We start from the raw sequence: 16,190 nt of genomic DNA on the forward strand, positions 1-16,190 counted from the left end.
TATTTGTTTATGTTGTCGTGTCGTAGCACAAGTGAGAAAGAGAGAGAGAGAGAGAAAGCGAGAGGAGCAGCTCTTGCTAACAAAGTCCTGTCCGTATTAGCCACGTCAGTCTCGAAGCGGTCGGTGTAGCAGTGTGTCGGTGTGACCAACGGGTAACGGATAGTGTTGTGTACAACGCGTTTTATTGGCTGATTTTATCGAGTGTGACCGTGTTTTTCTGAGCTTCTACATCCAGATCAGGCTTCGTCATGAACCTGTTTCGACTAGTGGGGGATCTCTCCCACCTGTTCGCCATCATTATACTTCTTTTGAAGATTTGGAAAACTCGCTCGTGTGCCGGCATCTCGGGCCGATCTCAGCTGCTGTTTAGTATTGTATACACGGCCCGATACCTCGACCTATTTACCTCGTTTATCTCGATCTACAACACTGTCATGAAAGTTATCTTCCTCGTCGCGTCCTTCGGTAAGCAGCAAATACAATGAGGAAAACGTTTCAGGGAGAATGTTTAGATACTAACAATATACTGTATGTATATATAATGGTCGGACGATTATATATATATATATATATGTGTGTGTGTATGCCTACGTATGCTCGTATCTCCTGGTATCTCCAAGTGTGCATCAATGCCGGCCAATAATACCAGCCTTGAAAAGATGCGAGAGCAAGACTGTTACCCTATCATCTGCTAGGTCGTTACCAGTTTTACCCAGTCGTTGACCAGTCTTAACTGGGGCTGAATAGGGGGGCTATTGGTGCAGCGACAGTCGGTAAATGGCCTCTGTGTGACAGTTTATTTCCAGTTTATTAACTTACACCTCTACAGAGCGTACAAAAACCTAGGTTGTTGTCAGTTTCAACAGTATATTTTGCAAACATGTTTATTTGAGCGACGTGTGTCCGCGTGCGTACTGGGTCTGAGAAGCCTGAGCGTTATTTGAACCAACTGGCGTTATGGCAGTACGTTGTTCTCGAAAAATGTCGAAAAGCCTTCGACGAGCAGCTTTTCTTTCTTGTTCCTCATGGACACAGTGGTTCAGTGTCACATTTATGAAATTAGTTCTGCGAAATGTCATGGTCAGCGTGTTATTAACAGCGACAATCGATTGCGCGCGCTGGTTGATCGGGTCGCTGGCTGGTGCGTCAAACTTGCCCATCAGTGCTAGCACTAGTTGAGTAATAACGATAGTTTTGTGAAAGCAAACATATTTTGGAGTCAATGACCCTCTATACAGACCCGGCTTGGATGAGCTTTGCTGTCGCAGGAAGGCTGTTCTAATTGTTATTTTTTTTTTCGTCATCTCTCTGAGCCGAATTTTTTCGCGGACTGTATATCCCAGCTATGAAATTTAGTAACTATAATTGTATCTCGTCTTAATTGATACATTTGAAATTATTAAATTGATTTATGGTGAAGTCGCTGTTAGCACAGGTGAGCTTCTCTGTGGCCGCATTTTTATTTCGCTTTTAATTTTTTTATTCTGACGAATCCATGTACATGAAGATTGCCGCCTTTACCAGTTACCGATGAATAAACGCTGAACATCGGCCGGCAGAGTCACCTAATTATTTAGGCAATGAAATTTTGTGCAGTTAAGAATATTTCCGACGTGTGTGGGATTGTGCAAAGGCATTAGCAGGTTTATTCCCCGAGAAATAAGGCCAAGCCTATACAACGCTAATGATCTCATATGGCGTTCATTGAGGGGCGCTGATAGGGCATATTGAAGGTAATAAGGCAAAATAATAATTATCATTAAAGGTGTTATTTCCCGCATAGTGGAAACTGTCAACAGAAAGAATTTTACAATATGACACGACGATTTAGTGTCATGCGCATGTTTTAAGTCATTTTTAATGTAATATTGATTCTTGGTTGTATTAAATTATATAAAATAAAACTATCACTCCAGATATAGGTGGATCATAATCGCGTAAAGAAATCTAAACGACTCTATTTCATTATTTGGCAGAAGTAAGCTCGCCGTCGGTTTTTGGTGGCAATCTTTCACGCTGGGTGGAAAATTCTCGCAATCCTAATATCTATCCAAATAACTAATCATAATGACTGATGCCTAACAATGATCACCTTCCAAGAAAGTGTTGCTTAATAAAGCGTTTTTTATATAGATAATTTTTCCAAGAGGGTTTGCATTTCATTGATCCTTATAACATCTGCAGTGTCTCAGTCATTATTCGGAGATCTCACATATTCAAAGGACAAGAGGCACAAGCAGAAAGATCCTAAGTTATTTCAAATTCGCTTCTGTACTGCGTCTAGCTTATATATATTATGTCCTAAGCGGATTCGTATTTTGAGGTGCTACCGTTTGCTAATTACAGGTGTTCGTAATTGGATGAAGAGCACTGTCACATAGATACAAAAGTACCCCGTCATTTTTTTGACGCAAATGTATTTTAGAACATCTGAGCTATACTTTTGTAGAACTGCTTTTTTGCCTGTTCTGTTTGCATTATCGAGAGGTTCTGTTCTTCTTAATTTATATCTTTTTTCCAGTGTTACTTCTAGCGCGAAAAAAATGTTCTGTAGCTGTACAGAAGTTATTAGAAAAGTTGTGTTACGTTTGTAACCTTTTTTCCGCTAGGCAACCCGAGGGCGTAGAACGTCGATTGGCGTCAATAAGGGCATCCGTTAATACCAGCTCCAATAGCAGATAGTAGGCATCTAGTTACGTGCGACAGACTGGTTCAGACAGGCAGGCAAGCAAGCATCTGGCTTTTTGTAGCGTTCTACCATTTCGGGTAAGAAGCTCGTGGTCGTAGTCTCGAATACGGAACGACAAGACAGGATGTGCCAGACTGACCCATGTTACCTTCTATTATAGCCATAGAGGCTATGGCTTCCGACTGGCAATGGTCTAGGCAGAAGCAGCAGCAGCAGTAGTAGTAGTAGCAGCCACATCCGAGTTCTAGCGCCATGACTAGCCGAGGTGGTCTTGAGTGTACACGCATCAGTTGCGTGGTGAATAACGGGACGTCCAGAAGGCGAGAAAAAAGAGAGCTGCCAATTAAAAAACAAGAACGACTCACATGGGAATAACGGGACTCCGTACAGACTAGTAAACAGCCTAACAGCGAGGCTGGCAGAAACTAAGCTCTTTAATTTCTCCATGGTTTTGTAGGTCGTTCATTTTTAAATGCAGCTTGAGCCACAGCTTTCAAAATCAAGGTATATTGTCGATATAATACATTAAAAAAAAAAAAAAAGATATATATATATATATATATATATATATATATATAGGGAGAAGAATTCTTCAAGCTGATGGCTAGCATCTGATGGAGTCCTTTTCCTATTATTTGTGTACCCGCCTAATACTTGCCATTCTAACCTAACGCTCTTAGAAAGAGAAATTTACCTATTTGACACATCAAAGCAACCAAAGGCGAATATCCGCTTGATAATCATATTGAATTAATAAATAGCATTTGAGCCAAAGCGACGCGACGGGGAGTAAGCTTTCAGCGGGGATACTGGCATTGACAGAGTAGTGCTAGCAAGAAAAATCATTTAGCTTTCAACCACCGTTCGAAAAATCAAGCCACTTTAACCTAACGTAGTGGCACTTTCTCCGGTCGTAAGTTTTTTTCGGATTCCTAAGAAAAGGTACCCATAGGTAATGAATTTAGAGGCTAAGATAATTAAGTAACAAAACTCACCTCTCAGTAACTCCATTTCTGCTGTTCAAGTGTGAGACCGCCGACGAAATTCATCAAGTACTAGCGAAAACGCTGGGCAAACAAGCCTTTACCAAGTGTATTACTAGCGCGATCACTATGAACATGAACAATGGAGAGCTAAAGACCAAAAGAAGCTTACTATACCACGGGGCTATAATGGGGAGAACGAGCTGATCATGGAAGCTTTTCAACAAAGCAGAAGGTGGACAACACACTCTATTGGCTCAATATGGGGTTCTTCGAAGCACGTGTAACTGAATCGTAATGAAAAGATTGGAAATGGAAAAAAAATGCAAAAGATATGTTTCTAAGGACGGACGAATACATGTTGTGTATCCTTTAGACGATTTCCGCAACAAATTTCTGCCAGATAAAAAAATTTGCCTGGAGCGCATCGTCCTTGCAGACGAGACATGAGTGATTCTATACCGCCCACCAAAGAGAGATTGCAGAGAGAACGGCGTTGAACAAGAACGAAAGCGACTTTATTGGTACTTCCTACTAGATTAAGGAGTAAACTTATTCATACACGCAATGGATATCAGGAGCATTTGTTACAATGAGATATCGCCTGCAAAGAAAGCAGTCAATGCTGCAAGACATTTTGGATTCCTGAAGGATTTGATTGATGTATGGGGCGACAACCAACAGTACACAGTGCAGTTACCTGACGACGACGTACGACTTGGCTGCCACGCTGTGAGCACATCACGGGTCAGCTTGATCCTTCATATTCTCCAGATTGAAGTTCGTGTGATTTCGAGTATCGTTGTAACTTAAAGAAGGCGATAGGTGGCACAGGGTATCCCACCGCTGTCAATTCTTTCAAGCGAGTCACTGATAACAGAATTAGGTTAACTAACGTAACGAATACCGTGCGCAAAGTTTCAGAGCGTTGATTTCGATGCGTAACCAATAACAAAGAGTACATCTAACACATATCAACATATCATCGCTTTACCCTATATGCTTCAAAATTACGTGCTAAAAACTAGCGCTAAGACCACTAGAGCAAGGTATTAGGTCAGGGCAACTTAATACTGCGTGATCATTCACAAAAGGCTCTAGCAAATATATGAACAGTTCTCTAATACTGCAATAACCACTGTTAGCTTGCATCGTCCTTAGGTCAAATGATATTGTAGATATAGCAGTTACCATGCACTGGATTTCAACGTAAGTGAAAACAGGCTTCGAAGCCCGGTATTTCGTGTTGTGCTGTATAGTGTTGGTAATTGGTAAAATACATAACTAATAGCATATTGATCGTAAAAGTTCGTAAGAATATAAGAGATGTAATGCGCATGATTAGAGATCAAATAACATGCCGTTTTAGAGAACAGTTTTGTCACAAGGGCGATTACATATATTCGAGACCTTATTTTTATTTAATATTTTTATGGCTTTTGTTTTGTTAAACAGAAAGAAAATGGTAGTCGCTGCTTTAACTTCCATGAGAACGGAAAATGTGTGTATGATACTTGAATTTGAGAGTTTAGTTTCTCACTTCCACTTGCCGTTTAGACTTCAACTTTCTGATGCTTCCTGGGTTCGAAACAAGATAACAACATGTCACTAAGATTAGCAGGCAAACACATTCGTACAGTGGTATTATAACGATTAATTTTTGTTCTATATGTAAAAAATCCTTACCGATACAGTGAGATAACTATCTACTGAAATTCTTCATTATACTTCAGGCACCTTGTATCTGATGTGTGTGAAGTTCAAGGCCACCTATGACCGAAATCACGACACATTCCGAGTGGAGTTCCTGTTGGCACCCTGCGCTGTGCTTGCCTTGCTGATCAATCATGAGTTCACTATAATGGAAATTCTATGGACGTTCTCGATTTATTTAGAGGCGGTAGCCATTTTGCCGCAACTCTTTATGGTATCAAAAACAGGTGAGTTGCTAGCAATGGAACTAGATCAGTGCAAGCCTAATGTGAATGAAAATCCATTAATATTACTAATAACTGAATGGACTTGACTAATCATCAGGCGCGTGCAAAATTATGTATTGAAAACTGCATGTTTTTCTGTGTCTGTCAAGATGTATTCACGAATCTATGACCATATTATAGTAATATATTTCCCGTCATACTACTTAATTCATTGATAATTGAATCCTTTTATTACTATACTCTATACTCTTTCATTCCGTTTCAGGGGAGGCGGAGACGATTACGTCGCATTATCTCTTTGCACTAGGCTCATACCGAGCGTTGTACATTCTCAATTGGATCTATCGTTATTATGTGGAAAACTTCTACGATTTTATCGCCATTGTAGCCGGCGTTGTACAGACCGTCCTTTATTGTGATTTCTTCTATTTGTATGTCACGAAAGTTATCAAGGGTAAAGCGCTTAAACTGCCGGCCTAGGAAAGCGTGTATCCGACATATGTGCTTTCCCTATACTCGACCCATATAGACCGTTGCGATGACTGTATCAGGCCCACCCCTGTTGTACGTGAGCTCCTGCTATCATTTCTATAGGCGTCGCTGTTATACGTGAGCTCCCGCTATCATTTCTATGGGCGGCATATCCATAACTGGTCTATTTGCTAAGCAGCCCGATTATGTAGATATTACACAAAACTGCGGCAAAACGCTGAGGTAGATCGAAAATGGACAACAGTTTATTGGACAGGCAACGCGTATTCGCGCGTCGAGATGCGTACGAATGTACCAAGAAAGACTAACTTGTAAGACAATTACCATGATTTCATTTTCTGTTTTACTGGATTTCGATTCTTCTCTTTAGTTTACTATGCTGCTCTGCTTCGAAACCTAGAACTAATAAGTTTGCTAACCCATTTCTAAGAAAGACTGCAAGGGTTTGCTGTCTCTATTATAATGGTTTCCGATTTAGGGTAACTTAGACCGGTTGACCTCAATGTTAACGTTGACGCAACAGATGGAGATCAGCTTAGTGAAGATAAAAACGAAAAAGGATGCGCTTAAAAATGTTAATGATTAAAAACGCAGTGGTGTATGTTTTCGTATTTCATTGAAGATTTATTTAAAAGCATCTTAGCACCAGCATCAACTACCAGTGATTTACTGGTAGTCCGTTTTCATTAACTTCTTTTATATACACTGAGGTATCTTCTATTTTTTATCCTCGACATATCGCTAGTAGTTGTCGATCGCAACAACAGATGATTGCACGGCCAACTCAAAAAAAAAACCCTGATAAGTTCATAAGATAGATGCAGGCGATCGCCAACGGTCTAATGAATCTAATTACGTGGTGATGACAGCAACAGTAGCGAATTCCGGTGAAAGGAGTCACGATGATGATAATGTTATACAGCGAGGTTAAATCGTTGGAGAAGGCGATGCTGGGGGTTGTAAAAACGAAAACGAAAGAAATGAAAACGACAAAGAAGAGAAATCTTGGAAAATTATAACCAGTGTTTTTGCTATCAATGCTGAGGCTGCAAGTGACTAGTGAATTAGAAAGAACTATAAGGCGTGAACGCTCTTTTCCTTGTGGGGCATGCTTGACCTCTCAACTACAGCAATTTCGATGGCGACGCCACGTGCTAATCATTGAAAAGGCTAGAAGACAGTTAATAAGAATAAGCTTAATACAAAGGTGACGATGAGTATATCAGCTATATAATGAAGCTTGAAGATGAATTATGATTATGAGAAACGAACATTCAGAACTATTTTGGCTACCTTCAACAACTGTATTCAAACAAAAAAAATGAACGATAGGTATATATATATAAAGGGAGAGAAAGAGAGAGAGCGAGATCGCAAGAAAGAAACAAACAAAAAGGCTGATGAACTGCTAGTACTACTAAGTAGATATAAAGAATTCGGAAAAAAGGAAAGGGCTAACGAATCAACTTATTATTAATATTATAAGGAAAGTCGAAAAACTTTATGAAGAATGAATGTTAGTGTAAGGTCATGTCCGCCGCGGAGCATTTCGTAGGATCTTCAACGACGTAACTAGTGTTTGAAAGATTTAAATAGGGTCGAACAAGCGGTGTGGATGTACGGAATGGCTTTGAACAGTGATCGAAGGCTCAAAGGCATCTTGTACTAAATATGAACGGGACAAGTCAGTGGGGCTACTACATTATAGTGAACATAAAAATGATATGAAATAACGAAAATGCTTATCATTTTTTCGATTGTTGAACACGACCCCAATAATAGTGGGTAAGGTAGCAGTTTCAACGTCCCGCACGAATTGGTCATAATGCGTAGTCGTTAACAGGGATACGGGTGGAACGTGTAGGGATCACGGTGTGTTGGATAGACTCGTGTGAATGAAAGGTAGATTGAGAAGTGTCAATGCGTGTGAAACAAATAGGGCGAAAGTAACGATGCGGAGGTAAGAACGAGAAGGGAAAATCAGGTTCTGAACCGATCAATTCGTAATCGCCCAGAATCGACAATGAAAGCGAGAAAATTAGAGACACGAATGTTTTCTTGATATTATTATTATTATTATAATTATTATTATTAATATTATGCAAATAATAAAATGGGATGTTATTTTATATTAGGTCGCGTACTTTTTAATATTATTGAGCTAATGAACGAGAATAAAAAATAATGTAAACAAGTTAGAATTAAACAGATTAATTGCTTAATTTTGCACTCACTTTAGTTTCGAAAACGCACACAACTTGGCGCTAAATTGAACTCATCTATAGTAGAATCACTTGACATGTTTGTTTGACGTACGACTGAGAGATGATTCAAAGATCTCTCAAGGAGGAATTATGCCTAACGAAAATTTACGAAGTCAACCTTGAATTATTTAAGACGAACCAACTAGTAATAAAACAGCAGAAATAGTTCTGTATTGCAGCAACAAAAAACAGTAATAAAACAGCAGAAATAGTTCTGTATTGCAACAACAAGAAACATGACTACTATACGTTCTACGATATGTATACATTAGGCATATTGTTTCGTGCAGCACATGTATGTCATCCTTTACTTTATTACGCTTACCTATAGAGACAAACGAATCCAGCAGAAGTCTTCGTACCGTTGTTGTTAGTAGGAAGTGTGTGCTAAGATACTAATCTTTAGAAAGTGTCTTCAAGCATGATATCATCTTCGTTACTTGCCATCAAATTGGCTAATCGTTCCGCCATGGTTGGGCAGCCTACGAGAGGGGCTACGAAATACACGAATGACTTCACTTATTTTAGTTTATTATAATATGATTAAGTTGTGCAAATACGAAACATATATATATATATATATGTATGTATATATATGGGAACACATAGTGTGTTGTAACTTGTATACTTAGCACATTACAAAAATACAAACCCTTTATGGTAGATGAGGTCGACGATTTCGCTTCTGCGCGCTCTGTACTCTTTTTGGTATTGCCTATGTACTTCATAATGTTAGCTGATTTATCAAGTACTTCAAATTTACTTGCGATAAACGAAAGCATTTTTATAGGCGGAGTCCAGTCACCGCTACCCTGAGGTGCCACGTTAAGTTTCGATAATCCGGCCATCACTGAGTTGTATAGAAATACTTTAGTGAACGTAATTCCCGTAAGTGGGATACTGCGCGACTGAATTCCATTGCTTACGGTGAGTAAGCGCGCCACGCGTTGGTTGGTCTTCTGGTCCTGTTTAGCAATTACAAGGATATGAAATTCAAATCGAGTAAGTGCTACGTTGTTGTTACGCTATACTGTTGAACAGGGCAAATCACACACCTGATTGTCGTGTATAATTGTTCCCGTATCTTCATGGTTAAATTAACTATACTATATTACACACGGTGACCACGCGTAGGCGCAAATAATAACACATCACATCGCCACTACTGTATCACCTCAGCGAATTATATTGCCTTTGGAACAGTATTTTCTCGTCCTAACGCACTTAGATTTATCTTAAAACCATTTTGGATATTATGCTATAGTTTACGTCGATTCCAGGTCATGTCGTTGGTTATTCCAGACACTGCGTTCAAATAAATATCACATAACAACTTTCACTTCACATTATCAAAAAATAAAAGCAAAAGAACCAGTTTGAGACGTTCTTCCATTTCCTCGCAGAGACTGTTCGCCCATTTGCTGACGTCCTTCACAGTCATGAGGGCGGTTTTGCCTGGGAAGTTCTTCGCGCACCCAATGCTCTTCGATAACAAACGATCTGCGACTGTTTCGTGGTCCACCCCATGGCTCAGTTCATAAAGCCACATTCTGGGGAAGATAATTTAACTACATTATTAAAATATAGTAATTTCGATAAAGTTTTAGACAACGGCTTTAAAACAAAAAAAGCCATATGTTAAATAACAAGTCAACAATCATAATAGTTTAGGACTTTTGAGATTCAGTTAAATTTTCAACTGAAGTTTTTACACACATGGTTACGCAATTTCAACAAGGAAATACTTGACAAAAAAACATATTGGTGTAACTTAAGCGTTGTGTAGCTTCAAGAAAAGTGTATAGCTAGCTACCCTGTCCTTGTGCCGAAAATCGATGTCAGTTTTGCGGCGGATACTTCTGCAAGCTGCGCCATCGTCTGTACCTGCAAATGCTCAGATACCTGCTCTCCTAACTTGCCCCCCAAGCCACGCATTTTGTGCACCGCGACAGTTTCGAAAAGCTTATGCACTGACGAGTGCGGCACGACCGTCAGCTGGTTGGGTTTGTGAAGTCCTGCGGCCAGTTTCGCTACCACCTGCTTAAATAAATTAGAACTAGGTAATCTAACCACTGAAAAGCGTTGCAAGTATATGACCCACACGTATACCATTATAAGAGGTTTTCTGGTACTGGACTAGTAATGTGCTCAGAATAGACTAATCTACGCATCTGTATAGTGTCAATAGTGTCGAACAAAATAAAGGTATTTCCTATGCCTTCGTACCTTGTTGTGTGAGATTCCAGCAGAGCATGTGAACTTGGTTTTTAGAAACACCTCACGGCGCATCTGCGTCATTATTTCGGCACCACGTGCTAGAAATGCATCACCGCCACGTACCTTCCAGTCTATATCTAAAAAAACACAGTAGTAATTGACGGTAGAACTTCAATCTCTAAGCATATGCTTCGTCAAACAAACAGGCTTTTAAAGGCTTATCAGGCTTAATAACTTTTTCAATGTGTCTTCAGACCTATTCAAGCTACACAATTGAAGCAATCCTTGGTGTCTAAAGAGCTCAATTCAACTATATTAATTTAAGTGAATATTAGCAAGCTACACTGAACAACTTTTTTTTTCTTGACAATGCGGTATTTTAGATTTGTAGTTAAGAGTAATCAGCAACCAGCTTACTCCCACAAATTATAAGAACTTTTTTTTCAAGAACGGCTGTTTGCAACTAATGTAGGACTTCTCTTAAATTAACTTTTTTGTTAGGTCTAACTGCGCCCAATCAACTTAAAATCAAAGAAGAAGAGGCAATTCCTAGACAACCAGAAGGCATCAAGCGGTAATATTCGCGTTAAAATCAATCAGATTGTAACCATAGAGGTTATACTTAAAACTACAAATCTTAATTTTCTATTTTTTTCCTTCAAGATCTGATCTGTCTTCTACTGTCTAGCTGTACTTCTACTGTCATCAATCACTATTTCCTATTGAACGGTAATTCCACATGTTTTAATCGACGACCAAATATTTGAATTGTAGATTTCATTGAGCAGACGAGTACACTTCAAATTAGCAGATTCTGCAACTATTCATGAAGTTGACTTATCTATAACTCGTTAGTAGGCAGACATTCGTTAACAGAATTCGTTAGTTCGAATTAGGGCGTGAACACATTTCGTTTCATGCTAAAAGCTAGCTATCCCAAACAACGCCTAACCGTTTAAATACCGAACGTAAAGCTAGAAACACCTACTTTAACTAATATCACCGATAAGGTTCGCCGTATTTGTATTATTCCACTATTAATTTCAAAATAACAAATTAGCCAGTCATCATGTGATGGGACTGATTTACGATCTGATGGGTGATGCGCCAATAAGTAAAAATTCTGTCTAACAGTGAAGCGTGCCCGGTCATGCCTGAACTGACTCGGACAGGATATTGTTTTTCTTGAATAAATCGTAGCTACCTGTTTTACCAGCGGTCAGTTCTTTTGTTCGACAACGACTATCCCGGACAAATCTAGCGAATGACTTGCAGTTGCTTCTCGAGAAGCACTGTAAAAATTTAATGTCACAGATGAGTTATTTCACCGGATAGCTTTTATTATCTACGCTTGAGGAACATACCTCCTATGTGTTTTAAACTGTATCGGTTAAACGAAGGGTGCATTGGGTCCAAAACAAAATTTCGTATATGTGACACTTGGCTCGTTCGTTCTTGCTTTGCGTTTGTTGACTTATTAAAGTATTGTGTTATATATATACATGGAATTATCATAAATCTCATTTTTAGGTAGCATATAACGCTCACAAGAAAAATGTTTAAGATAAAATAATTGATTTACATGACTTTGTCTGCATGTAACTGAAAGTCCAATTAAAAGGAAAAAATTACAGGATAATTTAAAGCTCGTCACTTGCTTGAAAGGAAGTCCCGATTTGTATCGTAGCCCTCGACATAAGCGGTTCCGAGTGCCCCGTAGGACACAGGTTGTTCGTTGTTTCCTTCCCGATTGACAAGTGCCGTTAGGTCGATGTACGCTTCATCGATTGAAGCGCATTCCACAGTAGCTCCAAATGAGCAAAACACTTTCAGCACTTCCCTACCTGCCAACCTGCCGATTCAGGCCGACAAATAATTAAACATTAAGATCAATTCTACATTTATGTGTAATCAACTCTATATGCACTTTATTGTGGAATTAATAATCATAATGTTACAAAAAAAGAAACTAGATCTGTACGTAAAAACCGGCTTCATAAGGATTTCATGTATTTGGCATTATTGGTGACGAAAACGGCTACAGCAAACAATGAGTGTGGCCTTTAACGTACTGCACAAGGTTTGTATTGCAGTATGTAAGAAATGTTTTGGAGAAATATACTATTTGAACGCTGTTAATGTATTCACTAGTCATTTTGAAGGGAACGAATTCGAATTTGCATCATGAAGCTGAGGAAATTTAAGATTCTCAAACACACTGGTTTATAAATTGAGATTCATGCAGTGCATTAAATAGAACTAGTCTTTGTTTGGAAGTTACCTGTATCGAGAGAGATCAGCCTTTTGTCGTGCTTCAGGAACGTAGTAGAAAATAAGATCGGGACACAGCGCTTGAGCCTCACTTCGTCGCATACCTCGTTTTACTCCTTTTGCTCGAGCCTCATAATTAACAGCAATCACCCCACCTAAATTAGTAAACACTCGTAACTGTCGGCGACGAGCCATTTATAAGGACCAGTCAAAGGACGTTTTGTTTTATCGATAAATATCTCGTCTAACAAATAATGTGTGTCCCTTCCAATGATTTTATTCGTCCTAGATTTTTAGATATTAATGCGTACGGATCGATTGCAAACATCGTTCATTAATGGCAAATTTATCGCTGTTAAAGGTGTACCGCACACGTACCAGTATACTGAACCACAACGCCAGGTTTGCCCCGATTCTGTGGCTGAAGCCTCTCTTCCACCTGTACGTAAAAGCAATCCATGTCAATAAGGGCGATGCATCGGCCAAGCATTTCCTGCAGACCATTTATATGGCCTGAGTTCTGGTGACTTCTCGAAGAGGTAGAACTTGTAGCCATTTTTTGTTAACTTTTTATATGATGATGATCGTAAGTTAAGGTTGCGGACACCTGCATCAATAATTAACTTTTAATTCCATATGTTAAAGCAAGACTAGTTTACTAATCATATAAAGCGGACTGTCGTTAGGCCAAGTAATAAGGTCTGTGAAAATCGTTTGAAGAAGCAATTCGAATAAGAAATGCACAAAGTCAAAATAGTATGTAAAATCAGCAAAAAAAATTGCTTTTTTTTAATGAAATATTCTTTTGATTAGTTATAAAGATAAGTTCGGAACGGAGCTTCTCGTATCAGACTTTATGCTATCATTAAGCACACAGACATTACATGAAGAGATTTACTATAATAATTAATTAATCTTTATAAAAATTCAATTAATAAAACGATAACTTTAATTACAGTGATATTCAGAGCAATGTCTCTCTGAAGTGAAATTGCATTTATACTTATTTTGTTGAAGAACAGCATAACGGAATAAAAATAGTCGTATAGTGGATTTATAGAACTAAACTAAAGCACATTCCCTGTAGCCAATTTGCTCTAAAATCCCTACATTAAAGCAACTCTTATCAAACAGGTTGTTAATTCTATCATCGCTTCCCTACACTAGCCGGTCTAGGTGACATATGTTTCGATTTTTATACAAAGCATAGTGAAAAAGTATTCTGTCCTGATAAAATCACGATGTTTTGAGCGTCGACTCCCCCTCCCCAAAAACGCGGCCTGTGAAACTTTAAAAGTAACCTTATGGCAACTGCGCAAGTGTAAGGACGAGCAAGACAATCTACACGCTCGTAGGCCACGAACTGAAAAAAACTCAATGTGTTGCCGATGGGACACACCTAAAACTACGTCTTCCTCATATGATTTCCATGAAAAGGAAATAAAAGACATATTTTAAGAAACAAAACAGAGAAAACATGTATGAGATATGCACGGCCTAGAGGAAATTTACCGGTTGCCTATATAATAACTATTGCTTCCAGCCAAGAGAAAGTATTGCGTAAACAGCACTCTCAAATCAATGCTTTAGGCTTTACTTTAAGATATATATACATATATATATATACATACATATATAAAAGGCCATTTGTGTATTCGTCAATTTGCGTTGCTGACGTAAATAGACTGAGTTAACGAGATATATAAGGCAAAATTACAATGTGTGCATTACAGCGTTTTCCAGCCGTGAAGAAAACCGTTATACATAATAACATTGTGTATACGAAAAGCGTCGTGCGGCTTAAAGCTCAGCTTAAGTTTGGCAGGGATTAATCGGTTTTTTATCTACAACATCAAAATCGAATACCTTCCAAGTTTCTACATAAAGTCTTGGATATTATATTTTTTTAGGAAAAATTTCACACCCTATATATATTATCATACTTGTCTGTCTTGTACTGAATATATTATAATTATTGTTATTATTACATTTTATACGAATATCGATAAAAATAATAACTTGCAAATAATAATCAATGGAACATTTTACCAATGTTCCAGACACTTTCGGTCTGGACATCAGTGTCTTGATGCATTATCTCCTATATCCTGGGCATGTAAGATGCAATACATAAAATATTTTTCTTTCTATGAACACCCTGAGCTATTTGGCGCGAACTATTTTAGATGTGTACTTTAGTAGATAAGTGCTATATTAGTGTATACTTATGCTCTAAATTCCTACAGATACGAAGAGGTTTAGCCTTTTCTGTCGCTGTTAGCTCGTAAGCTAAAGTGTTTAACATAATATTGATTTTCGAAACATAGTCTAGGTAGCGTTACATTTGCAAATGCCAAAAAACTACAACAACCGATATTATGAATGCGCGTTATGATGACAGTACATTTTTTAGCTTTACTCCTAGACTGCCGTAAAACAGCGTAAGTTCAATATTATTTAACTGATATCAAGCCAATCCTTACATTTGAACAGCGCATTGCCTGATGCATATTATTGTCACTGGCTGATCATCTTAGAAGACACTGCTTTTTCTTAGAAGTTGTATTGATGTGCAAAGTTTAACAAGAACTGGGGTTTCACTACTCGTAAAGAAATATTCTTTTGGATCAATTTTTCGATTGTAGCAAGAAACAGCTGACGCAAAAAGATATTGCCATATAAATTCTACCTTTCATAAGAAGAGCGTTTTACCGAATGCGTTTTACTGTATGTACTGTAATTAAACACTTACCACGTTGCCTTTCACTTTATTTCCTTTTCCACTTTGCATTTTTCAATACCGCACCTAGTTTTAACGTTGCCTTTTATTGTCGCATGTTTTTTTAATCGAATCTTTTCGCACCAGCAGAAGGCCTTCTTATCTACATTCATGTTCGAATGTTTATAGCCGCATGTGATTATTTTTAGTATGTCCTACGTCCGTAGTTTTTCTAACGATCGATATGCAACAAGCAACATGAATAACATCTCACGAACTAATGTTTATGGAAATATTTACTCTATCATAAAAAAAAGTTCAACGAGAACGTGAACTTAAATGATAAATTCAATCTCATTCGTCATGTCACCGTATCGGAATATTTTAAGCCGATCGGCCTCACAACTGGCTGAACTAGAAAAAGAAAAACAGAGGAGATCAGTTTTGCCACGATTCAAACAGTGGCGCGTTTCTTTGCCAGACAGAATCATCAGATGAACGTCAACAACGGACCTTCATTTCCAAACAAGTAGCGCACCCATAAGGACCCTACATTGGACGCAAGTTGCTACCCCACAATGTCTTGAGTTTGTTGTTGATACAACAGTAATTCTA

At 38.4% G+C, this 16,190-nt stretch overlaps 2 protein-coding genes across 7 annotated transcripts; one reads left to right on the top strand and one right to left on the bottom strand.

Moving 5' to 3' along the window:
- Positions 1-68: 68 nt before the first annotated feature.
- KdelR (ER lumen protein-retaining receptor) lies at positions 69-8,235 on the top strand. Its single transcript, XM_022798904.2, has 3 exons — positions 69-465; positions 5,406-5,612; positions 5,878-8,235. The coding sequence occupies exons 1-3, from the start codon at positions 249-251 to the stop codon at positions 6,090-6,092; spliced, it is 639 nt and encodes a 212-aa protein (XP_022654639.1). The 5' UTR covers positions 69-248; the 3' UTR covers positions 6,093-8,235.
- Positions 6,704-15,984, bottom strand: LOC111247667 (DNA polymerase eta-like). 6 transcript variants are annotated; one of them, XM_086983659.1, is made up of 11 exons: positions 15,609-15,984; positions 13,235-13,463; positions 12,867-13,011; positions 12,244-12,437; positions 10,595-10,722; positions 10,182-10,408; positions 9,741-9,918; positions 9,021-9,333; positions 8,694-8,862; positions 8,339-8,462; positions 6,704-7,054 (listed from the first exon to the last, which is right to left on the bottom strand). In XM_086983659.1, exons 2-9 carry the CDS (start codon positions 13,410-13,412, stop codon positions 8,771-8,773), a joined length of 1,455 nt encoding a protein of 484 aa, XP_086839785.1. In that variant the 5' UTR covers positions 13,413-13,463; positions 15,609-15,984; the 3' UTR covers positions 6,704-7,054; positions 8,339-8,462; positions 8,694-8,770. The 6 variants fall into 6 exon arrangements, with proteins under 6 accessions (XP_086839785.1, XP_022654630.1, XP_086839784.1 ...); XM_022798895.2 differs by lacking the exon at positions 8,339-8,462 and having other exon boundaries at positions 10,182-10,405; XM_086983658.1 differs by lacking the exon at positions 8,339-8,462.
- Positions 15,985-16,190: the final 206 nt, after the last annotated feature.

Source organism: Varroa destructor, unplaced genomic scaffold, assembly GCF_002443255.2.
Source record: "Varroa destructor unplaced genomic scaffold, Vdes_3.0 BEIS01000003.1, whole genome shotgun sequence".
NCBI classification, from domain to species: domain Eukaryota; kingdom Metazoa; phylum Arthropoda; class Arachnida; order Mesostigmata; family Varroidae; genus Varroa; species Varroa destructor.